Source organism: Typopeltis vanoorti, chromosome 24 (genome assembly GCF_054136105.1).
Source record: "Typopeltis vanoorti isolate ZY-2024b chromosome 24, IOZ_Tvanoo_1.0, whole genome shotgun sequence".
In the NCBI taxonomy this organism is placed as follows: domain Eukaryota; kingdom Metazoa; phylum Arthropoda; class Arachnida; order Uropygi; family Thelyphonidae; genus Typopeltis; species Typopeltis vanoorti.
In genome coordinates, this window is record NC_143572.1 from 83418259 (window position 1) to 83444557 (window position 26299).

At 34.9% G+C, this 26299-nt stretch overlaps 1 protein-coding gene across 1 annotated transcript in view; it reads right to left on the reverse strand.

Moving 5' to 3' along the window:
- The window catches only part of LOC150093491 (uncharacterized), a 168262-nt gene that overhangs the window by 63750 nt on the left and 78213 nt on the right, over window positions 1–26299 (reverse strand). The window contains 1 exon segment of the mRNA XM_090413638.1: window positions 4466–5601. Within this exon segment, the coding sequence (XP_090269764.1) occupies window positions 4466–5601 (1136 nt within the window).

Sequence of the window (26299 nt, forward strand, 5' to 3'; positions counted from 1 at the left end):
CCTCCTTCGCGTATCAGTTCCATTGAAACACCATCAACTTCCACTGAGTTTTCTATTTTGGGGGCGCTAACAGCTGCAATGACTTCTTTTAATATCGGGTAATCTCCGTCCTCCGAACCTCCTGGCAAAATTCCTTCCAAAATATCATCAGGCAATTGGGGGTCCTTTTGAAAAAACTTCGTTGGTTAACATTTCAATTTATCAACTATTTTCTGGTTATCCATGAGAAGAGTTCCATCTTCCATACTCCAATTAATTGCAGTTAAAGGTTTGTTTCATTTATTGATGATTTGAAAAGCACTTTTAGGATTATTTTTTTTTTAGGTCATCAATGTTTTTGCATTCATCTAATAACGTCGGTTTCTAGCATATTTAACTTCTTTTTTTAACAATCTTGGAAATATTTTTATACTGCTCTCTATTGTAATCACTCTTAATATGAGATTTTAACTTTCTTCTTTCGTCACAAAGGTTCAAAATATTTTTGGTTATCCATGGTTTAATGACTTTTCTTTTGTATCCAAGAATTTCTTCAACTGTTTCAGTTCTTTTGTGAGAAGTATTTGGTTTTGATTCGATATTATTATATTTTTTAAGCTTGTGTCAAAAATTTATTTTAATTTGTGTTGAAATAATGTATTTATTTGGGGTCTTTTAATTTTTGTATACTATATTACACCTTTTAGGAGTTGATTTTGTAGGTAATATTTCCCTCATTTTCATATTTGTGATGACCATATTGTGGTCATTGCCAATGTCAGCTCCAGGAAATGATCTGGTTCTTGTGAGTTTGATGGAGTTTTTAAATTTTTGTGCTTACAAGGATTAAGTCGATTTGGTTGTGTGTTTTACCATCAGGGGAAGTCCATGTTCATCTTCTGGACGGTTTATGGGAAAACATATTAATGGTGAGTTCATTTAGTAGGCAAAATTGATTAATTCAAAACCTCTTTCTTTCTCTCCCCATAGCCATAGCGTCCGACAAATGGGAGAAAACCTTTACCGATGCCTGTTCCAATTTTGTTATTCCAATCGCCCTGTACAATCAAAAGGTCTTTTCAATTCGCTCCGGTGATTGTTGCATTAAGTTGACTATAAAATTCCTCTACTTTGGAATCCTCGTGACCTGTGGTTGGGTCATAGACATGTATGATGGTGATATTGAGAGGCAGAATAAATCAATTCTGCTATTGAGAGGATTAAATTCGATGACAGAATTTCTTGATGCTTTGTGTATCAAAAACAAAACACCTTCTTTTCTGCTGTAATCACATCTAGAGTAAAGATGTGGCATCTTTCATCTGTTGTTCGCTTTCTTCTTTTGGGCCATCCAATTTCACAAAGTCTCATAACAGTCCATGCATATCTTTTTAGTCTGTGCTGTAGTAATTTGAATTGACCAGATTGTAGTGGAGTCCTAATATCCCAGGTTCTGGTCTTTAAATGATTGCATAGTCTGAATCTCGATCCAGTTTATTCATTATTTTTTCAGTGATAGTAGTAACGCGAATCGCTAATTTCTCATTGCCACCCCTAGAGCTGCTACCAAATAACAATGCAGACATTGTTGAACCGGGCAACTTCCAAGCCAGCATGATATGCTGTGTTAAATCCTTTGCTATGAATGTCTAATGGACAGTAAATTAATTCAGATGGCACCCATCCCCTCTTGTCTTCACCTGCTAGCATTTAGCTGGGCATAGTGGGATGGCCGTCACGCCTTGGATAGCCCTACCAGAAATAATAATACTCCCAACGTGCTTCACCCATCCCATTCAGGGCATTTTCATTTCGTTTCCCTAATACCAGCTCTATTAATTTATAATGCAGTGATTGTAATGTTAATAAATAAAATAATGCCTGAAATTTTTTTAATTTTCTCTAAAACACTTGACAGTTACAGTCGGCTGTAAATGTTTCCAAAATAGAAAACAATATGAACATTTCAAACGTTCTCTTGAATCTCATCACATACCTTTTGCTGATGTTTTTAATGATGGGCAACACTTCTTCCAATGGTCTACTGCACTTCTAGAAATAAGTTGGATCATGTACAAAAAAAAATATATGTATGGATATGGTGTCATCTCAAATCAAACTAAACAATAAGGGAGGGGATTTATATACCGATAGAGCATCATGAGAGAAATGAATGAAACACAAAATTTAAATTTAAAGTGATTATAAATGGGAATAGAAAAAAGGTAAATCGCTGTCATAATTATAAGAGAATACTCTGTGTTCATTTAGGTGAAGTTTCGTCAACTAAGTTGTCAGTTAAATTTCGATGAACAAAAAGTCAAGGAGACAAGTACAAGTCTTATTTTGAAGTAAAGAAGCGAATGTGTGCATGATGACTTCATCTAATTTGCTTTTTTAGAATTGAATTTCAGTTATATCCGTGGAGTCACATTGCAACATCCGAAAACTATTTATTATAATTTTTAAAAAAAAACTTATACATTAAAATGAGCATTTCTTAAAAGCAATATTGTTATTAAAATATTCTCAACAACTTTACAAAAAGAACTGCATTTTATTAAATTTCAGAAATTGAACCACCTCAGTAGAAATTGCTTAGCAATTACAATTTTTAGTTTACATTTCACAAGTAATAAATTTTCTGCAAAGCAGATGAATATAATTATCTTTTCACAATAAATTAAAAAAAAACGTGGAACATATGAAATGGTAGTGAAAATTAAAATAATAATAAGGAAAAAATAAAACTAATTAACTGAAATTTTATTCATTCAAAAAGTTACTGATTTTTATGATCAAAAAATCTGAAAAGCATACATTGAAGTTGCGCATTGTCTCATACTAGCTGCTGCTGTTTCACGGCTGTCATTACTTTCTTGTTCTTTTCTACTCTGATGGTTTTGAAACATATGAACTTAAAAGGACACGGGTAGTATGGCTACACATCAAAAAGTTTGGGCGGAAACTTGTCATGATTACTAGATATCAGCATGTATATAATCAGTGATCTGAAAAATTTTTCATTTTCCTAGTGTCTTGTACGAAAAAACTAACATCTTCAATCACTTCTTTGAAACAGCTTTTTGTTCTCTTTTCATTGTCAAGTGCGAAGCCGTCGATTTAATTTAAACATGCGAGGAAACGACCGAATACCTCCAAAAAAAAAATAAACAAGAAGAAGACGAAGAAAATCGCAGGTACTCATTTAGTAAAACAGTGTATCCATTCCTTCAAGACAATTTTATTTCTAAATTAGCAGCAAAAATTAAGGGGAAAAAATATTGAGAAATTCAAGTGACTTGAAAATCCCTGCTTGGTGTCAGCAGGGATTTTCAAGATACCATAACTTTCTTCAACGCATAGCACTAAACAATATCTACAACAGTTCAATTTTTGTGTGATATCAAAACCCATTCGTTCGCACTGTTTTTATAAAGTTATGATGAATTTCCTTCAGTCCACCTAATGATATTTTTAAAACTCAAGTGTCACCTTGGAAAACCAGTGCTACTCAGTTGGATTAATTACAATTAATCCACCTAATGATATTTTTAAAACTCAAGTGTCACCTTGGAAAACCAGTGCTACTCAGTTGGATTAATTATTTTCAAAGAAAAATAATAAACTTATTCACAACGAATACTTTAAGCTGTGCTTAAAAGGGCGACTTAGATAAATGCAATAATATAATTGTACAAAATAAGGCAACATGTTCACCCACCACTCATTAGCTGTGTTGAATTCTCCAGTCGGTCACCAGTGGTTCCTTTCGCGAAAATGTTTTCCCGTACGTTGTACAAGTGAAAGGGTTCTCATCAGTATGTATTCTTAGATGTCTTTTCAGACTCGAACTGTCAGAAAATCTCTTTTAAATTTCACACGAAAAAAGTTTCTCTCTGGTGTGAAAACATTCGTGTCATTTCAAATGAGATGAGTTGAGAAATTTTTTGCGAGATATTGCACTTGGAGATCTCTGCTGTGCCTTTTCATGCGATTTTTAAGATAGCCTTATTCAGAAAATTGTTTCCCACATTTTACATGAAAAAAAAATTTCTTTAGTCAGATGATAGCGTTTTTGTTGCTTTTTAAGGGACTATATAGCCGAAAACTAGAGCTACACATGGAACAAGTGAAAGGTTTCTCAACAGTATGCATTCGTAGATGTCTTTCCAGACTCGAACTGTCTGAAAAGCTCGTTACAAATTTCGAATGGAAACGGTTTCTCTTTGGTGAGAACTCTTTCGTGTCTATTCAGGTTGAACGAGTCGAGGAAGTTTTCGTGACAAATTTCGCAAGCAAAAAAGTAATCTGTGCTGTGCCTTTTTGTGTGTTTTTTTTTAAGATAGCCTAATAAAAAATTATTTGCAACATATTTTACAGGTAAAAACTTTTCATCAATTGGATGATAGCGTTTTTGGTGCGTTTAGGGATTCTATAGTCAAAAACCTAGAGCTACACGTAGGAGAAGTAAAAAAATTCTCACCAGCATGCACTCTTAGATGACTTTTCAGACTAGAACTGCAGGAAAATTTCTTGTTGCAAATTTCGCACAGAAAAGGTTTCTCACCAGTATGCACTCTTAGATGACCTTTCAGAGTCGAACTCTCTAAAAACGTCTTCTTGCAAATTTCGCATAGAAAAGGTTTCTCACCAGTATGAATTCTTAGATGTTTTGTCAGAGCCGAACTCTCTGAAAATGTCCTGTTGCAAATTTTGCATAGAAAAGGTTTCTCACCAGTATGCACTCTTAGATGACTTTTGAAACTCGAATTGCAGGAAAATTTCTTGTTGCAAATTTCGCAGGAAACAGGTTTCTCACCAGTGTGTACTCTAAGATGTATTTTCAGACTCGAACTCTTTGGAAACTTCTTGTTGCAAATTTCACATACAAAAGGTTTCTCACCAGTATGAATTCTTAGATGTCTTTACAGATCCCAACTTTTTGAAAACTTCGCATTGCAAATTTGGCATAGAAAAGGTTTCTCACCAGTATGCACTCTTAGATGATTTTTCAGACTCGAACTGTCTGAAAATTTCTTGTTGCAAATTTCGCATACAAAAGGTTTCTCACCAGTATGAATTCTTAGATGTCTTTTCAGATCCGAACTTTTTGAAAACTTCTTGTTGCAAATTTCGCATTGAAAAGGTTTCTCACCAGTATGCACTCTTAGATGACTTTTCAAACTCGAACTGGAGGAAAATTTCTTGTCGCAAATTTCGCAAAGAAAAGATTTCTCACCAGTGTGCACTCTTAGATGACTTTTTAGACACGAACTGTATGAAAACATTTTGTTGCAAATTTCACAGAGGAAAGGTTTCTCACCAGTATGCACCCTTAGGTGACTTTTCAGACTCGAACTGCAGGAAAATTTCTTGTTGCAAATTTCGCATAGAAAAGGTTTCTGATTAGTGTGCACTCTTAGATAATTTTTCACACTCATGTTACAAATTTGACATGGAAACGGTTTCTCTCTGATACGAACTCTTTCGTAGCTTCTCAGGTGACACGAGTCGTAGAACTTCTTTAAACAGATTTTGGTTGTAAACGAATAACCTTTAATTGGCCACGCGTTTTGCAAAAAAAGCTTTTCTTCAGTGAGTGCATGAAGATCTTGGTGCCTTTTAAGGAACATAGAGATGAAAACGTAGAGGTAAACCAATAATTAAAAGGTTTTTCTTCAGTGTGAGATGCTTTATAAAGCTGTCTATAGCCATATGATTTCCTACAAATTTCATACTCACACGGCTTCTCTTTCCCAAGAACCCTTCTGATGTGAAACAAAAGCTTAAGTTTATTAAAAAGGCTGTCATATATTTCACAGGTGAAAGGTTTCTCTTGCAAGGGCCCAAAAACTATTTGGCGATATAGTTTCTGAGAGAAAGAGAGCAAATATCTTGTGGCATATTTGGAATTGAAAAGGCCTCTAATTCGTGTGAATAACGGAATGTGTTTAAAGAAATGCCTTTGAGGAAAATGATTTGCCACTCCCTACACATGAAACACGCCTTTCTCCACTAGGAACTTTGCACATTGATTTGTGGTCGGTTGTATTTGTGTTCTCTATGCCTGGTAATTTAAGCAGGAAAAGTTTAGAGCCTGTGTAGCTCAGTGGATGTGGCGTTTGCACACCACCGCGCTAGGCCGCACGAAGGAAGTCTTGGTTTCGAGTCTAGTCGGCGACTAGAGGAAATTTTTCTAAGCCTTTTTTCGACCGGTTCCCGAGTTAGTCGATCTCTGGCACGGGCAAGCAATTTTTTCCTCCCGGAAACTCGGGTTTTTCGTCCTGTAAACTCAAGAAAATCGACCGTAGAACCCACATTATTTCAGACATTAAATATATTGTGTTAGGGTTAGAGACCACGAGATGGCGGCACATTTGAGCCGTCTCTCTTCACTGCGTACCGCTTAATTAGTGATAGCCTTGGGCCATCTGTCTCTGTGGAGATTGAACTGCCCACTCAGTCTCCAAAAGTTAGATAGGGCTAAATGGCCTCGCCTACTCCCGTATATACGGGAATAAAAAGGCGTTAGCTGATTTTTTTTTTTTTTTTTTTTTTTAAAGTTTGTAGTATTCACTTTCTGACATGCACATCAAAAGAACTAAAATAGGATACTTTTTTATATTCGGAAAAATGTTTCCCAGTATTAGCCAGTTTTATGTGTATTTGAAGACAGGACTGTAAGCGATAGGTTTTCTTGCATTTTTCGGAATTGGAACGGCGTTCTGATGATTGAAGCACAAGTTTATGTATCTTCAAATAATATTAACTGGAAAACTGTCTGTCGCATTTCACATGTCGACAGATTTTCATTACAGTTCACTGTAGCCTTGTGCCTCTTCATATGTGTAAACGAGGAAAAGGTCTTGCTGTAATTTTCAGATAAAAATAGCGTCTCGACTAAGTGCGTTTTCAGATGCTATCGAAGATTAGCTGAATGAAAGAAATTCTTCTGATAAGTCGTACAGAAGAAATATTTTCCCTTCTTCCACGTGCATTGTTTGGTGCCCTTTTATGCTGTCATGAGGATGAAAGTTTTTCCTACATTTTTAGCATGGCTGTTTACCTCTGAAGTCTATTATTGTTTGATTGTTGTAATTTGTCTCGTACGTTTTAAGTTAATCTGATCGATTAAAGGATTTTTTGGAATACTTTGCACATAGTTTTTTTTTTATCCAACTGTTTATTGTGCATTTTCTGATGTCGGTTCATACTCTGATATACAAACTGCGTCTTGGATGACGCAGAAACGAAATACTTTTCCCGATTTTCTTCTCAGTTAAGATATTTCAATACGAAATGGAACTGAGCCATTTTTGCAGGAGATTTACTCGTTGTTTCTTGAATTTCGGTCGTCATTTCCATTCTCATTTGAAGCTTTTCCGTTACGCCACTAGAAGAGCAACTTCTTCGGAAATATTTGATTTTTATTTCGCAAATCCAGCACGAAATGTTTACTACAACTTAATAGACTTTATACAGTGTGGCTTATCAGCTGGGTTTTAATGAATCAGTAAGCAAAATGTCTCATGGCAGTAACCTCTTCACAATCTGTAAAGAGAAATTATATAATTAATGCTAAATTCTCAACATATTAACTAATACTTAATCGCAATTAATGTATGAATTTCACTCTAGAAATTTAATATTTGTAATGAATAGTGAAAACAAAAATAACGGTAAAACTTTCAATGGAAAATAACAGAGTATTATCGCTCTTAAAATGATGATCGTGTTAACAAACCTGATTTCTTTTGCCAAACGCATCATCACAAAATAATAAGCTAATAAGAGAGCCATGGGGCCATATTATATTCTGAAGTTGAACATATCCTCAGGAATAACTCTGAGAATGAAGTTAGATATGAACGTATTTCTTGCGTTTCCATGTTTGGAAACTGTGAAATAATGGCAAAAGTTTAAAAATGGCTTTTCAATCCGGCAATGACTTTCTTAAAAATACTATTTTATTCAGTCGGTTGTGTGTCAATTATTATTAGACGAACAATTGCGATTTACAGCTGTAGGTAACAAGAACACCCACTTCTGTTGATATTATTCTCTGTTCTCATGTTTTGGATTTCCTTCTCTTCATCATTCTAAGGGATAATTCCTGTGGAAATGCAAAGATTCCTCCTCCAGATCACCCTATTTCTGGCTTTTCTCTTCTGACTAATACAAACACTTCCTCTAAGAAGGTGTATTTCGGCTGTCTTCTTCTTTTCTCAGGTTTTTCTCCTTCCAAAACGTCTATAATCCATTCATTGTCTCCTCATGTGTTCCACAAGATGACTGTCTTCAATACTCGACTGTTTTATTTCTTGCAAAATTTATTCGTCAGTTTTCTTTTCTCCAAGTCTTTACTAATCTTATTTGTATTAAATGATCTTTTCTTTAATACTTATTTTGCCATAGTAATTCTTCTTCTTTGTATTTTTAGCATACATCTTCGGTCATCTTGATAAATTCCCACAAGATATGAGTTTAAAAGATATGATGTCACTTGGTCATTATTTTTACCTGTAATCACAATTATTTTATATCAATTTTTATTTATTTATTTTTGACACTGTTATCATTATTTTAGTTTTTGTATTATTTTGTAGAGTTAATGATCAGATGAAACCTCATCCACTCTCTTTAACGACTATTTTAAATCCTGTTGATTCTCAGCTAATACAGCTACAACTTTCCTAGAAACTGAATACTTACTAAACCTAATCTATCAAGCGGGAATCTGGGAAGACGAAATCCTGCAGACGCAACGCAACAATTCTTACAATTTCAGCAGGCATTTCATCTGTTGCACATCAGTGTTCCAGATAGGAAATTCACTGATCTCTCTTTAAATTTCTTCATGCCGTTCTCTGGTGCATGATTTCTTGTTCGGTAAGTTCACTATTCATGTTTTCTTCATATGTCTTCAAAATATTCCTTCTCTCTCTCACACACATTTTCTATAATGTATCTGTTACAGTAACTTTCATCTTTTTTTATCTCGTCTTTCTTTACTTTTGTTTCGGGACGGACTGGAGGTGTGAGCAGCAATTCTTCGATATTGCTTATCAGCATATTTTCTCATTTTAGTTTATATTCAATTTCTTTACGTTACTTTGTCTAATTCTCCTTTGCTGTTTTCTTGAAGCTTTCTTTAATTTTTCTTCGCAGTCTTCGATAGTGTTCCTTGCTTTTTGCAATTTTCTTTTACTTGCCCTTTTCTCATTCTTCTATTAACTGAAGTAACTTATTTATAGTAATAAAAGGGATTCGCAGTGGTAATTTTGTAAATCTAAACACTTTCTGTGCTGTTCATTTATTTATTTCTATAGGTTTTGATAACCCGCAAGAGAAAACTAAATATAATTTATGACTTCATTATATTTCGCTCAATATGTCAAAAACTTCGTTTGGGGAGAGAACAGAAAAACTGGTAAAAACATTTAAATTCTCAATACAAGAATGATTCATACAGCATACATATAATATCATACGTGTGGGTCGCAGCTATCCAGGAGAAGAAACACTAAAAGAGTTCAGAGGCATAGGAATAGATACATAATTAATAAAGAAATGTTAATAATTTCATTTAGAAATAAATAATAAATTCATTTATTAGATATAATTACATAAAACATTAAAAATTACAACCAATTAACAGAAATCACTTCTCACAACTTACAAACAGGCATACAGTCTTTCCAATTAAGATTAGAGCGGTGGCACAGAGCTTCACTTGATGAAAAAAATAGACAATCAAATTTCAACCTACTGTTGTAGCATCTTTTTACGGTTCCAGTAACTCTCTATCTACTGTCGATTGCATGCCAAGGTCGGAACCTTCAAAATCCAAATATCTTATATAAGCATTAAGTTCTTCGATTCTAATAGTATCAAAATGGTCAATCTATCCATAGCAGCAAATATGAAAAGAACAGGGTGTTTCATAAACAGCAGGCAAATATAAAGCTGATAAATTATCTTTGATAGGTTGTACAAAAAAGACAACTTCCTGACTAGTTGTTTGAAGGTGGTGCACAAATTATATCTGTGAAAGTTCCTTTCTATTTGTTCAGATGATCCTTTAAGGAAGAGAATGAGCATCCTTTTAACATCAGATTGTAATCTGGAAAGAGGATGTTAACTATCAAATAATTTCTCTATCAACAGTTTGCTGTATCTATTAAGTAATAGAGTTTCCTACTAGTAGATATATGCTATCAATCCATGTGATATTATATGCATGCTGCATGACTCATACTTGTATTCAGAATTTAGATGTTACCAGCTTTACAGTCTTCTCCCTGATTGGAAAAAAAAAAAAAAATGTGCATAGAAATATTTAACACGTATGTCTCTATTAAACAATTTGCAAGTTAATTTTATTTATTTCCTTGTTGACGTTGTCTTGTCCACTGTTATTTGCATGCAATTTGTTTTTTTTATTACGAAAAGCTGGAGAGACGATAATTTGAATTGGAAACAGAAATAAATGCTTGTATACAAATAAAAAGTGTTCTAACACTTGAATACAACCAGAGACATGAGGTCAAGACACCATGAAGATGGTCCATTGACATTACACGTTAATTTTAGTTCTTTGCTTAATCTTTTATTGTTCCTATTTTTTCGTGTGCCCATTATTATCCATCCATTATTGATTCAGTGTTTTATGGTTTCGAGACAGTCTAGATCTTCAGGGATCATTGATCCTAGGTAATTGAACTGCTTTACTTGTTCTGTATTATTGTTTCCTATTTTCATTTGAATTTCTTCCCTTTTTCTTCCTATTATCATTTGTTTTTCTCGTTTAAAGGCTAAATAAAATTTAAAGCTAAATTTTATTTAGCTTAAGGAAATTACAACGTACAATAGAATATACATTAAAATAAATTTAATACAATTCCAATATTTCGGCAACGTTACGTTGCCATTTTCACAGGAACTTAAGAACAAGACACGTGCATGCAAGCAAAACAAAACAGTAAATGAAAACAAAGCAGGAAGTTATTCTTTCTCCTAAAAGTCCTGATGGTGACACCTAGCGGGCAATGTTGGTATTCTTGACCGATTGGGCTGAAGGTCTTCTGATGTAGGTTTCCCAAGTTTGGGGCAGTCTTATGCACCCAAATTTGTTGAGGTTTGGATTGTTTCTGATGGCTGAGGCTGATTCCATGAATAGCCTTTCATATTTGAATTTACTGCGATGTATTATTGTGGCTTTCTTCCACCGTAATCTATGGGAGGTATCCAGTGCATGGTCTGCAAGACCTGAGTGCCTGTACTGGTAAAACTGGATGTAGTCACTGTGTTCTGAAATTCTGATATTAGCTGACCTGCCCGTTTGGCCAAAGTAGGACAGCTTGCAGCTGCAAGGGACCTGATATACACCAGGTAGGTCTGGGGGGGGGGGGTCTTTAGGGGAGCAGATAAAGGATGCCAATTTTTTGTATGGCCTGTAACAAGAAGTTGTGTCATGTTTTTTAGGATTTTTATAATTTTTTCCAAGGTACCTTGGATATAGGGAATGGTGATGGATTTAGAGTAATCCTTGTTGTGAAGGGGGAGGTGGGGGGTTATTGGTTTCAATATTTTTTAGATTTTTTTATTTTGTTTTGGTGGGAGTACCTATTAGCTGAGAAAGTGTTGAGAATGTGGTTTAGTTCTGTGGTTATTGCATTGTCATTTGAACAGATAAGTTTAGCCCAATTGAATAGTGTCATAATGACTCCATATTGTTGTTAGGTGTGGGGGGGAGGTTGTTGGAATTATGCTGATTTCTTGGCTGTCTGTAGTGATATAGTTATCATTACAGACAGAAAAATTACATAATATCCTGACCAAGCTACATTCAAACAAGTAACAAATATGATATGAAAATCAATTTTACTAAAACGAAACAAATGGTATTTTTACTAAATAGCTTAAGCAAATTGCAATGTACAACAGAATATACATTAAAATAAATTTAATACTCTTCCAATATTTCGGCAACGTCATGTTGCCATTTTCACAGGAACTTAAGACCAAGACACATGCAAGCAAGCAAAACAAAACAGTAAATGAGGATGAAGCAGAAAGCTATTCTTTCTCCAAAAAGTCCTTATGGTGACACCAACTTTTATATGGGGACTTTTGAAGAGAAAGCCTTAAACTCTGCCCCTAAAAAACCAACCATATGGCTTTGCTGTGTTGATGATGTGTTTGCTATTTGGCCACATGGCTCTGATGCACTCATCTTCTTCCTAACACACTTAAACAACCAACACCCCAGAATCAAGTTCACCCTGGAAGAGGAAAAAAAAAACTGCCTTCCTTTCTTAGGCAGCACAGTAGTCACCCGCCAGCCTGATGGAACCTTGGATTTCTCAGTTTATAGAAAATCCACCCATACAGGCAGATACATTCATTTTAATGTGTTATTTAAATTTAAATGTGTTATACCTCTTCCCTTTACCATTAGGCCTTCACATCTGTAGCCCTTCATCTACTAATTCTTTTAGGTATAGGTTGAATAAATATGGTGACAATGGACAGCCATGCATAACTCCTTTTTAAATTGCTATTTAATCTGTTTCGATGTTTTTGTATTTCACTATTGTTTGTGTTTCTGAATAGTAATTCATGATAAAATTTAATAGCTATTTGTCAAACCTTCTGTGTTTAGAAATTTAATCAGTTTGTTTCTCTATATTGAGTCAAAGGATTGTTTGAAGTTGAAAAAAAGCATTTTTGTCTCATATAAGATCTGGTAATCTGTTTAATGTGAAAATTGCATCAATTGCGCTTCTGCTATTTCTAAATCCCATTTACCCTTCTTCCATCTGTTCTTCATGGGAATGGTTAACTCTCTTTTGAAGAATTCTGATGAATAGTTTATAGCAATGGCTTAAAAGAGTGATAAGTCTAAAGTTAATGATGGATCTAACATCTCCTTTTTTGTGTGGATGGATATGATCTGGCCTGTTCTCCATTCTGTTGGTAAATTTCTGTTAATTTGCCAGGTTTGTACAATGTTCTGATGTTGATGGTTGAAATATTATATATGCTGTTTACATTCCACATAGCTGTCATCTTGCCTACTCTATGTGGACTTCAGTTAGGTGAGTCACTCTCCCTTACACAGTAGCACTACTTCTGTTTCTATTTGCTGGCCAATTCATCTTTAAAGATTTTAGGCAATTAATGCAGCTGGCTGCCATTTTTCTGCTACACATCTGTTGGTCTGGGGACTAACAGGTATGCATAAAATTATAGGTGGACAAATTTATTAAATACTTCGTTAAAATTACTAACATGAATTCTAAATAAGAAAATAACAAAGGAAATTAATCTACTAGATGAACAACAAGGATTTAGAGATGATAGATTACGTACAGATGCAATGTTTATAATTCGACAACTGTAGAAAAAACAATAGAATATAATACAAAATTATTTATATGATTTATAGACCTGGAAGAGCATTTCACAGAATATTAATTCAAGACATAATAGATATATTGCAGAGAAGAAAAGTATCAGAAAACATAACACAAATAATTAAAGAAATATATGGTAACAATAGTTGTATAATAAAAACACAAGTAAAAACAAGTAAAGAAATACAAATTAATAATGGCATTAGACAAGGAGACTCCTTAAGTCAAACATTATTCAATATAATAATGGATATAATAACACAAAACTTTAAAAAATACAAAATACAGGAGTGGAAATAAGAACAGAATAATAAGAACTATACAGTATGCTATGCAGATGATGTAATATTAATTGCAGAAAATGAAATCCAGTTAAAAATATTACTACTTGCATTTAATAAAGCAGCAAAATTATATAACATGAAGATATGAAAACCTAACACAAAATGTATGACAATATCACAAAAACCACAAAGATGTAAATTAGAATTGGAAGGTACTATTATAGAACAAATAACACATTACAACTGAACTGGGAAGGAAGGCCACATCCAGAAGTCAGAGAACAAGATGAAAAAGCTGCAAGAATATCAAGATGCTTGAAAAAGAATTTAATGCAGAAACAAGACCAGACACTTGTTTCTGCATTAAACATCATCTGCGAAAACAAGACAATGTTAAACACTGGTGAAATGAATGTATTAAGAAAAATAGTAAACAAAACTAGACTAGATAAAATAATATAAGATATAAGAAATAAGATATAAGAAAACAATATCAAATACAAGCAATAAACCATTGACTTCTAACCCGAAGAATAAAATGGATTGAACATGTACGGCGAAGAAAGAATAATAACGCAAATCTACATTTGGAAGCCAAAGAATAAAAGAAAAACAGTAAGTTCTAAAAAAAAGTTACCATAAAAGAAGATGAAATCTTGGTCGCAACAGATATTATAACTAGTGCGTGAAGAAGATAACGACATAATGAACGAACCGAAGTCAATCACGATCCTTGGCGCCACGAGTGTGTTATTCATAGTTTTCTTCAATAACACCTGAATTTTTATTTTGTTCTATTTTTAACTATAACAATTTCATTCTTCCAACAATACCAAAACGAAACAACAGTGCAAAACCAGAAAATGGCCCAAAAAAAGAAAAGCAGATTAGAGAAAAAATGCGAAATTTTCACCAGTTATCCAGCGGTTGGCACTGTTAAAGCTCTTTCTGGGAAATTCCTCTGCCGTTTCTACAGTTTGCACCATTTTAAAGGATAAAGCAAAATATTTGAAAGTGTAAAAATTCCGAAATCTATGCCGTCTACATGATTGCATAATAAAGAAACAGGTAGTATAATTTCTCATAAGGAAAATTAACTTCTTGAATCTGCACCAGAGTAACGACACCGTTATCATAACTCTCTCTGGCAGAATTATGTGTCACCTAGTCCTTAAATGCGAAACTTCTATTTCGTTCCCTTATTACCAGTGCGTCACATCCGGTTGCCATCGGAAACGAAGTACCCGCTCACGCAGTTATGCGTCCGCTGCGCTGTTATTTCCAGTAGACTCCCTTGTTGAAATGACCGTTTGGAAGGAACGAGTCCGATTTTATAAATGGAATAATTCAAAATCTGCTAATGAGTCGTAGTTTTCTTTGGTTGCGCTGTCATAACTAAAAGTTAAGAAAGTGCGTGATATGCAAATTTTGAAATTTAATACGATTCCCTAGCTGCACTGGTATCAGGGCTGAGTGATACATTTGCTTGCGAGCGCTGTTCAGCAGAGGATTGCATACCGCTTTAGGCAAACGACTTGACCCTCGTAAGCTTTGTTGATCGCTAAATTTTCATGTAATACATTGACAGGTCAGCTTTCTGTGTCTTTTGATAATTTTTTGTACTGACTTTAACTCAGTTTTACGCAGTAAAAATTATAGTTTTTGTTACAATTAGTTTACCAACCTTATAAAGTCTTGTTATCATCGGCTAGTTACTCGCTTACTTTGCGGCGTATCGCCATTTCCTAAGATTAGCAACCACCACGTACGTAGGTCGGAAGTTATGGCAGTTCTCCGGTTTATAAATCTTTTTCATTGACTGCTTGGATACTATAAAGGGCAGAAAATTACCAGTTATATCACCTTGTATTTGTCATGTACCTTATCACTACAAGGTGATATAACTTATAATTTACTTACTAATTCGTATTTAAGCACCTTAAGAATAAGTAAATTTGGACGCTAATTACTGATACTTCGCCACCTAGTGTTCAAATTGAGGACTTCGCTACAAAACTGCAACAAATTACATCGACTTGTTCATTCCACTGCTATGCGCGACACCTATTGGAGTTAATTCAATTTGCTGAAAACAGTAATATAATAAAACATTACATAAAAGTAAAAAAAAAAAAATAATAATATATATATATATATAAGTACAAGAACACTTCCGCGATTGTAACATCCCTATTTCAGAACATTTAAACACTAAAAAACCCAACATCAAAAAGAAAAATCGAATACAAAGCACAGGAAAAACAGAAATAGTAGTTCACGCCATTGAACAAAAACAACATACCCCGCAGATCGACAAGGCCTTCATAGTAGACAGACAAGACAATGAAACAGTGCTTAGAATATCAGAAACAATAGCCATAAAATGTGACGCGAATTCTATAAACGTCCACAGGCCCTACATAGTCTCCGAGGTTTCGAAACTTCACAATGTAAAATTGAGGTCAGAATCCGGACCAATAGGCGATAACACCAACACTTTAAAAGCAGAAACAACAAACTGATCTGACAAAGCATCCACTTATTCCATGTGTTCAGACAACGACCAAGAATAGTCGAAACGGACAGAACCCCGTCAACCTGTTTTTCCCAAAACCCCTCAAAAAATCAGTTGCTGTTTTCAACCCCTTTCACCCTTTCCCACCCTATATAAAATACGCTTCGCCCATCCCTTATGATATATATATATATATATATATATTATACAAAAAATCCGTTTTTTTTCCATTTTCTATTTTAATTCTCACACATTTCTTACCCCCCATTCCCCCATAGGCACACACTTTCTTCCAAAACACTACAACTGCAGTAGTTTGCACATTGCAGGAAAGCCACAACACCCAGAAAAAGGTATTTGTATATTTCTCTTAATTTATGCTACATATATTTATTGGTATATACACATCTACAATGTCCTAAGAATCCGTCAGTAAAAAAGCCAATGACATTTAAACAGGAGCACTCCTAAACAGAAGCAGGCAAAATAGCGATAAATATAATAATAAAATTACCTATTTAAATTAAGGGGATATTAAATCCCACATTGTTTCAAAACCGAATAAGATTCAAAAAAAATAAAAAATCTGGGTTTTTCCATTTTAATTCTCCCACATTGCCTACCCCCTACCCCCATAGACACATACTTCCTTCCAAAACTCAAAGATCGGAATCAAAGAGATACCATGCCGAATATAGTAATAGTAAACTATAAAAATATCGGCGGATACTAGCGTAAGCTAAAGCACGTAGTACGTAGTACAAACTAGGGCAACTCGTAGCAAAGATGGGTAAAGCTCTGATAACTATTCTAAATATTTCCCATAATGTCAAACACATCTCCTAGGAGATGTATGATGTTATACATTATGGTGGAAGGTCACTACCCAGACCGGTTTCGCCATTTATTGAGGTCTCATCAGTGAGTGGGTAGACCAAATTTATACTGAGGGTTTAGCGAAAATAACTTATGTACTCTGGTATACGAGTTGCCAAACAGGTGCACCCATTAAATTACTTAAATAAAAAGCCAATAATCTTCATTTCGGCTTCAATAAAAGCGACAACTACTTTTATAGTTTACTATTACTATATTCGGCATGAAACTCTTTGATTCCGTTCTTTGAGTTTCTTATTCGGTTTAGAAAGAATGTGGGAGATTTAATACCCTCTTATTTTAAATAATGTTACATCTCCGAAATGAAGCCTATTGGCTCTTTATTTAAGTAATAAAATTACCTAGTTGATATTCAAGGATTTATAGTGTGGCATGGTATGTTGGTTCTGGTAAATGTAAAAGTACCACCATTGGGGAAAAAAGACCTGTGCAATGAGTAGTTTGCTTATGGGATTCTCATATGAAAAGTTGTTTTGATTTCCATTGACAGCAGGTGGTTTTGATTTCCATGACTGCACATCGTTTATACTGCTTTTTAGGCCATCGGTATTGGGTGAAGTAAATGTGGAAAGAATTTTTATTTATTTATTTTTGGTAAGAATTAGCGTTAGGTTATTTGCTTGGATTTTTGATTTTTTTTATGTTTGGATTTTTTGTTTTGCTTTCATGGGTTTTTGAAATATGTTTGTTAAAGAATTTTTGAGATCAGCAGTAAAATTGCATTTCTTTCGGTTATGGTCCATTGCATAGATGTTGTGCCGAACAATGTAATAAACAAGCGGATGTGATTTCTTGCATAAACGGATGTCGAGAATTTCATCCTATGTCGAAAAATACTGTAATCGCAAATTATGTAAAGATTATTTATGTAAAGAATTTCCATAAGCAACTCACAATTCTGTACTCTTCTTTTCCTAAGTATTGACGTTCTGTTTCGCTATGGTTCGAGTAATGTAGAAAATGATTTCTTGTTCTGCATCCTACCCACTGGATATGCACTGGCAAATTATGAAGTTTCGGACCATCCCGAACACTAAAAATGAAAGTTCAATTATTTACATCACCAGCTTCTTCAAGGGCTTCCACTTGAAATATCGACACGTCAAGACCGCGAAATTAATCGCTTCACCGCTATATATAAAATATATACCATAATTGAACTTCATTGGCTCAAAATTTCTCTACCAAAATCAACCTGCCCTTTTCATATAATTTTTTATTGCTCTCCAAACTCCATCAAACATACTAACCTCTTCAGCTAAAACTGAACTTTCTGCAGTAGAAATACTGCAGTAGTAAGGTCATCCTTTTTGGGGAGTTCAAAGTCCAAAATTCATATTGGTTCCCCTTCTCCAGTTTCACCGATCAATCAGGAAGTGATGTTGAGGTGTTTGTCATCAGCAATGACCATCTCAGATCGTTATTCTTCCTACCATAGTACCTGACAAACCCATTCAGTTTGCAAACACATTTGACTTCTTCCTAACAAGATCCCTATCCTTGTATGCTGTGGTTATTCGTTCTCTCATTGGTAACTAAGTAATACAATTGTGCCATCTAGAAGGATCTCATTGGATTATATTCCTCTAATGGATTGTCATCTATTGATTCAGTTCTTCTCATCCAAACCCCTGCCAAGACTGAATAACAAAAATCACCTTAACAGGAAGGAAGCCTTTCAGCTCTTATTCCACACGAAATTCTCACCCACCCAATAAAGCCATGATTCATAAAAAAATGTATCAAAGCTGTAATAGAAAATTATCTTTGCATATTATGGATGGGTGAAGGCAAAATCTTCTGTTGCCTACTCTGTCTGTACTAATCCTTGCAACACCGAAGTCAGTCTTTGAAAGGGTTAAATTCTGTAAATGCCATTTGGGCAACTTCTCATGCCCAAATGGCATTCGATCCTTCTTGTCTGTTGCCAAGGACATTGGAAGCAACTTCTTCCACCCAGGTTCTTGTCACTCCCATATCCTGATAGTACACAAGTTATATCACATAAAGACAAAAGAAATTTACTGGAATCACTCATTTCTTCCAATCCTTGCATGAATGATCTGGAGACAGGTCATTTGCTTTCAGAAAAATAGGCACTCTTCATGACTTCCAGTGTCTTCGAACAAAAAGAAATCCAAAGAATCCTTAATAACCTGAACACATATAAAGCATCTGGTCTCAATTCCATCCTACCTATTGTGCTAAAAATTATGTCCCAGAACTAATACCAATTCTGTGTTGCCACTAGAATCTATCCTAATCAGCTCTCATCTACCTTGCAACCTGGAAACAGGCTCACATCCATCCCATCCCAAAGAAAAATTATTAAAGACAACCAACGATATGCAATTGAATTAGTCTCACTTCTATTGTCTCTGAAAAGATGGAGGTTATCAACAACCAAATCTTGAACCATCTAGAGACATAAAGTAATCATGGCCAATAGTATGAATTCCTCTACTCTTCATCTACAGCTGAACTTCTTGGGTTCACCAATCACCTCTGGACTAAGACTATAGATTAATTTACAGAAACTGATATTTTTGCTCTCAACATTTCAAATATACTTGATCGGGTTTGGTTAAGGAGGCTATGTAACCAACATCTATCTTATGGTCTGCCTTACTCACTCTGCAACTGGAGCATTAACTTTCCCACTTTTTGCTCACTACATATCATTGTGGACGGATTATGCACATTGTGTTACCAAACAATGTAGAATTACCCCAGAGTTCTATTCTTTCCCCTTTCACTTCCTCTTTGTTTATAAATGATCTGGTCTTTTCCAATCCTATCCATATCTCTGCATATGAGAGTACATTCCATTCCTCCTTTTCAATCGACAACCCTTGTAGTAATAAAGTATTAGAATCCTCAATGTCATGACCAATGACCTGAACTCGGTTCTAATAGTTTTTCCAGTGGGGAAAGGACAACATTGTAACTGTCAATGCCACCAAAACTCAGATATTTCTGATCAATCGCAAAAAAATAACTCGCATTCCTGACCTCTATTGCTTCAGTAATATTGAGATATCCAAACATGTTCAGAGCTCTCTTCTTGCACTGATCTGTATGTCGGATCTTTTCGACCTTTCAAATATATCTTCTGCATTTTCGAAAATATTTGTATTTTTTAGCAAAAGACACTACTTCGAACCTCCACAGATCCTGATTGAATACAAATCCAAAATCCGCGCAGTCATGGTGTACTGCTCCTATATTTGGAGTTGTACACCAAGCTCCTCTCTAAGATTGCTCGATTCTATCCTGAAAAGGGCAATCCAGCTAATTAATGATAATTTCTCGAATACCCACTTCAAATTCTCTCTCATAGACGTTCAGTTCTTGTCTTGTGCCTTTTCTACAGACACTTTCATGCGCAGTGTAATGCTGAATTGACACTAATATTCCTCTAACCTACTTCAAAATCATCACAAAAAAAAAGACATGCTACAAAATATTGAAGACCAACTTGATATTCACCGAACCAACTTCATTGCCTCCCCTTTTATTCCATCTGCTTCTGTTCTTTGGAAAAACCATATCCACTATGAATTCTTCAAAGAATGAAAACTTAGCTGTTCAAGCAGCATGTCAACAGATTCTTGCTTTCTTCTATTCCTCTTGCCCACACAATGTGCTGTATGTCTTCTGGCCATTCGTTTTTGGATCACATATAAAATATTCTATGTGATGTAAATTTAATTGGCAGTTCTGATTGCAACCATCCGATGCATCTCCTTCGCCACTTTCATAGCAAACCATTTGAACCTTACATCCCTACGAACTACACTGTTTCTGAATTTCCGACTGTGATCTCTTGCGCCTCTCTTAGCAGTTTCTTCTACAAACCTGAAGGCACCACAAGAGGAACTGCCATTAAACGCTCCCAACAAATTCTACATCCTGAAGAACGCCACTGAAAAAAAAAAAAAATCAGCTGACGCCTTTTTATTCCTGTATACGGGGAGTAGGCGAGGCCATTTTGCCCTATGTAACTTTTGGAGACTGAGTGGGCAGTGCAGTCTCCACTGGTACCAATCAGAGATAGATGTGCCGCCATCTCGTGGTCTCTAACCCTAACACAATATATTTAATGTCTGAAATAATGTGGGTTCTACGGTCGATTTTCTTGAGTTTAGAGGACGAAAAACCCCAGTTTCCGGGGGGGAAAACCCGCTTGCCCGTGCCAGAGATCGACTAACTCAGGAACCGGTCGAAAAAAGGCTTAGAAAAATTCCCTCTAGTCGCCGACTAGACTCGAAACCAAGTCTTCCTTCGTGCGGCCAAGAGCCGTGGGTGTGTAAACGCCACTGAAAAAATCTGAACAAAAAGTTTTAGATTTGGGAACTTCTTCGCTACTAGGTGGCAAGTTTTGAAGCACCCAATTGATCTGATGTGCGCTTTTTCCAATTTTTATAAGAGGATCTGTGAAATTTGGAGCCATGTCAGCCATGATTTCAATATTCTCATCCAATTAATGAGGGTATAGGAGATCTTAACTGCCTCTGATTTACTTTTAACCAACAAATCTCTTTCTCTCTCGATCATTTCTCCAGATATATGAACAGAAATGTTTATTCTTGTTACTAGCAGTAGTAGCCTTCTAATGTCAAAGAAGATTTCTCATTGTTTTATTGCTATACATGTTAGTTATTCAACATTAATGGGATATCTTTAGTTTTTCAGAGCATTCGAATTCATATTAACATCGCTCGAATAATTCGGGGCATCCAATGAAATATTAACTCTTATTCATATTCCTTTTTGTAGACGAAGAGAATATTCACACATTTCAACTACATAAATCAGGTTCGTCCTTTTACTGATTGGAAATAATATTATCAAAGAAGAGAATGATTTATTTTAAACAGTATGCATTCGGATTTTATTGTTTTACTGAATTCCTGTATTTATGGATTGAACAAAGGGGAGGGACAAAGTCTGTTCCTTTTATCAAACATATCTAATACTTTCTTAGATTCGAAAGGCACCAATTATGGACCCGATATTTCTATCTTTAGCGAGATATTTAGTAAAAGAAATAATTAACATTTGATCTAAATTCCAGTTTCTAATATATATTCACAAGTCGTGTCATTGATAAATGATATTACATTTTTTTGCCGAAATTCTGATATTCCTTGTCAGATTGAAGAAAAACTGTGTATATAAATAAGCCAGTTAATCCTTGTGTATAAATAAGTATTATTTGAAATCATCCAGATCAATTAATTTCCATTTTTAAAGAAAATTACCCACCAATATTTTGAAGATTATTATTATTATTATTTTATTCACATAATTCATACACAGTTAAAACAAGGTATCATGTGACTGGTGATTCAGAACAATTCATATTCTACCCAAGAATTTAAGAATAGTCCGTCAGGTAGCGTCGTAAAATATGGACGTGGATTTTCAAAATGTGGATTTTCATGGACGAGAATTGAAGAGGAACCTGTTCCAAACTTTGTTCTGTTAAAAATAAATGATATTTTTTGTTTACATGAACATATAAATTCCAATAAAATAGACATTTACAATGAAATATACTTTATTTATTTATTATTTGATAAGGGGGTTCTTGTTAACAATGAAATTTTAAGAGGGGTATGCAAATATCTGAAATTTGAGAAACACTGCTTTAAAGGAATGCGGAGAACCGACCACGGCTTCTGAACTAATGTCTATTCCTCACCTTCTTATGGTTCACTCTGTTAGGTGTCTACCTGGACACTCAACGAACGAGGATGGGCTGGCAATTTGGGATTTAGCCGACCAAATTGTATTCTTATTGGTTTAAACCACAAGTACAATTATGGTACGACATGACAGAATTTCATGCGGCTGCCGCGTCACTTCACTCAGTTAATTGTTTTCCCCCATGGAACCAGGACAAACAGCGAAAAGTCAGCTACTGGAACCAATCCTAAAACACACTCCAATTCACCATCATCATCAGAGTTCAAGATTGGTACTATCAATATAAGAAGTCATGGAAAAGAAATTGAGCTAGCTGAGGAATAAATTAAGAACCAGATCAACATAACAGAGGTGACTGAAACAAAATAGACAAAAACTGGTGAGATCTTTCTGAGCAATAAATACAAAATGCTATATACAGGCAAATACAATCAATTAAAAGAAGCATCCAAAGGGGACATGAAAACTTCAGAAAAAAGATATCCTTGAAGTATGAAGTCATTACTTCGAAGAAATTGCTAAACGTGACAAGGAGTTATAGCACAATGGGAAAAAACACTCAACAGACATTCCGTATGGAATACATATTCATATTTGTGCCTACGGCCCCTGAGAAGGTTCCACTAAGTTAGAATCGGAGGAAATTTTGAGGTTCTAGAGAAACAACTTACACAATGAAAAATGAAAAGTTGGTCCTCTGCTATTTAGATCCTTGTTGGGGATCTAAATAGCAGAGTAGGAAATGATTGTCAGACAAAAAATGTTTGGGGAAAATTTGTAGAAGGGAGCAAAGCTAATAATAATGGAAAATAACTGTTGGATTTTTGCTCAGGACATGGATTGGTTATTACTAACACCATGTTCCAACATAAAAATGTGCACAAATTCACATGGAGGAAAGAGTCAAAAAATAAGAACAGACTCATTGAATTTGTCATTGTTGATAGTGATGTTTTCTCCATCGTCCAGGACACCAAAGTGTACAGAGGATTTCGAATTGGAAGTGATCACAAATAATTTTGAGCAGGATAAAATTGAATTTCATATTGTAAAGAAGAACATGTACGAAAGTTTTAAACGGAATAAATCTCGAGCGGCTCTCAGATGTGAACTGTCGACTAAAAACACAAACATTATTGAAAGCGTTTGAGAACAGGAAACAAACCTTGGAGATTCAGTGGCAATCCCAGAAGAAAACACTCATTGACCCAGCCAGAGATGTATGTAGTGAGGTTGTCTGCAAATACAGAAAAATCAGAACTACATAGTTGGCACAAAAGGTTAAAGAGGCAGTGAAGGAAAAGAAGAAAGCATATCAAAAGTTCCTGGCAAATAAATCAGCTTGTGCTCTTAGAGAATACAGAGACAAATGTAAGAAAACTAAACAGTGTGTAAAACTAGCTAAACAAAAGTCATTGGAAAACTTTGAGAAGAACAGAAAATAAATATCAAGACGGTAGAAAGATATTCAGGAGGTTGTTGAAGAATCTCAGAAATGGAGGATAGAGTGCTGTAAAAAGAATTAGAGATGATAAACAGAACAAGAAACCTGGCTAAAAAGATATCCTTGAAGTATGGAGTAATTGTTTTTGAAAAATTGAATTTTTTTCTTTGGATGGCTTTTTCTACAATGGTTAAAAATACTCAAAAACATGCAGTCACTAATAGGTATCCATAATTGAAGTAGAAAAAGCCATCCAAAGGTCTGAAATGGGGAAAGGCAGCGGGAGTAGTGATATTCGAGAAGAAATACTCAAGTATGGAGGTATAAAAGACTTAGAGTGGCTGCATTGTATAGTTCAGAAAGCCTGGACAGAGGGACGAATTCCCGATGGTACCCATATATAAAAAGGGCAATAAAACTGAATGTGAGAATTAGAGAGGTATTTCTCAATTGAGTGTTCCTGGTAAGATTTATTCAAGTATACGTGAGAAACGGCTGAGAACGTATTGTGGAAGAGAAGCTTAGTGAACAAGCTGGATTCAGATCAAATAGAGGCTGTCAGTATGAGATTGTCACTTTACGACAAATAGTTGAGAAATCATCGGAATATAACGAAGATCTGTATTTAAGTTTTGTAGATCTGGAAAAGGCATATGACAAGGTGCCAAGAGAGAAGCTATTCAATACGCTGCAGTTATATGGTGTCAATGGGGCATTACATCAAGCAATATTTAGTCTTTATTTGAATTTTAAGTCAGCAAGTAGAATTGAAAGAAGTACAGGAAGATGGGGGTTTCATGATAAATCTGGTGTCCGACAACGAAGTACATTATCCCCTCTGTTATTCATTATCTATACGGAATAACATTATGAAGGAAAGTTGCATTAAACCTTATGTCAAAATTGGAGATGTTAATGTCAGCTCTGCTTTATATGGATGGTGTTATACTTCTAAATAAGTCAGCTACAACTCTACAAGATTCCCTGTCTAAATTGAATAACTGTTGTAATAGATATGGTATGAAGGTCAGCAATAGCAAGACAAACACAATGAAAATAGGCAGAAGCATAGAAAATATCAACTGCATTGTGAACGGAAAACCTATAGAACAAGTAAAACATTTCAGCTACTTAAACACGAATTTTAGTGAAGTTGGTAAATTCAATATGGAAATAGACAACAGATTCAAGAAAGATAACATGATAGGAAGCGAACTGAATACATTTATATGGAATAAGTGAGAAATTATAAAACGCTAAATTAGCTGTATACAAGACAATGTTCAAACCAATTCTAACTTATGGATCTGAGAATTGGGTCAGAAGTAAAATACTTGACCAAAGACTAGAGACAACAGATATGAGAGTCCTGAGTAAGATTAGGGGCATAAACAGATGGCATCAATGGCAATATCATATTAAAAACGAGGATATTAGGAAAGACCTTAACATTGTCAGCATTCAGGAATGCGTTAGCAGAGCTAATCTCAGATGGTATCGTCAGCTCTTTAACGCTTAAACAAACAATGGGAGAGGAAAGATTAGAAAAACAGGTTTTCTTTGCCAAGTTTGCAGAAAAAGGAGCTTGAGAAGACCAAGATATAAATAGATTGATATGGTAAAAAGTTCCTTAGAAGAGAGAAATATAAGATCTGATAATGTCAGTCTGGACAGTTAACAGATTGGTTTTGAGGAAAATTGTGGATAGGAAATTATAATGATGTAATCTTTTCATGTAGTATTATCATATCCTGTACACCCCTTGTGGGTACATGACAGGAAGTTGATGATGATGATATTGTAATGAGCTGTTGTTAAAATAACGTGGCTCATGGAATCATCAAGTAGTGATATTATTATGAGTTATAGCCTTTGGCTGTTGAGTAGTAGCTATATACGCCACCATCTCGGGAAATAACTATGAGTAAGGTTGTTTACCGTTGCCTTCCTTGAAGAATTATATCCTGCAACTGTAGCTTGTGCGTTCACGGTTTGTCTGCGTGTAGGATGGAAAAAACAGATAAACAGTGCAGAAAATCCTGCTGTC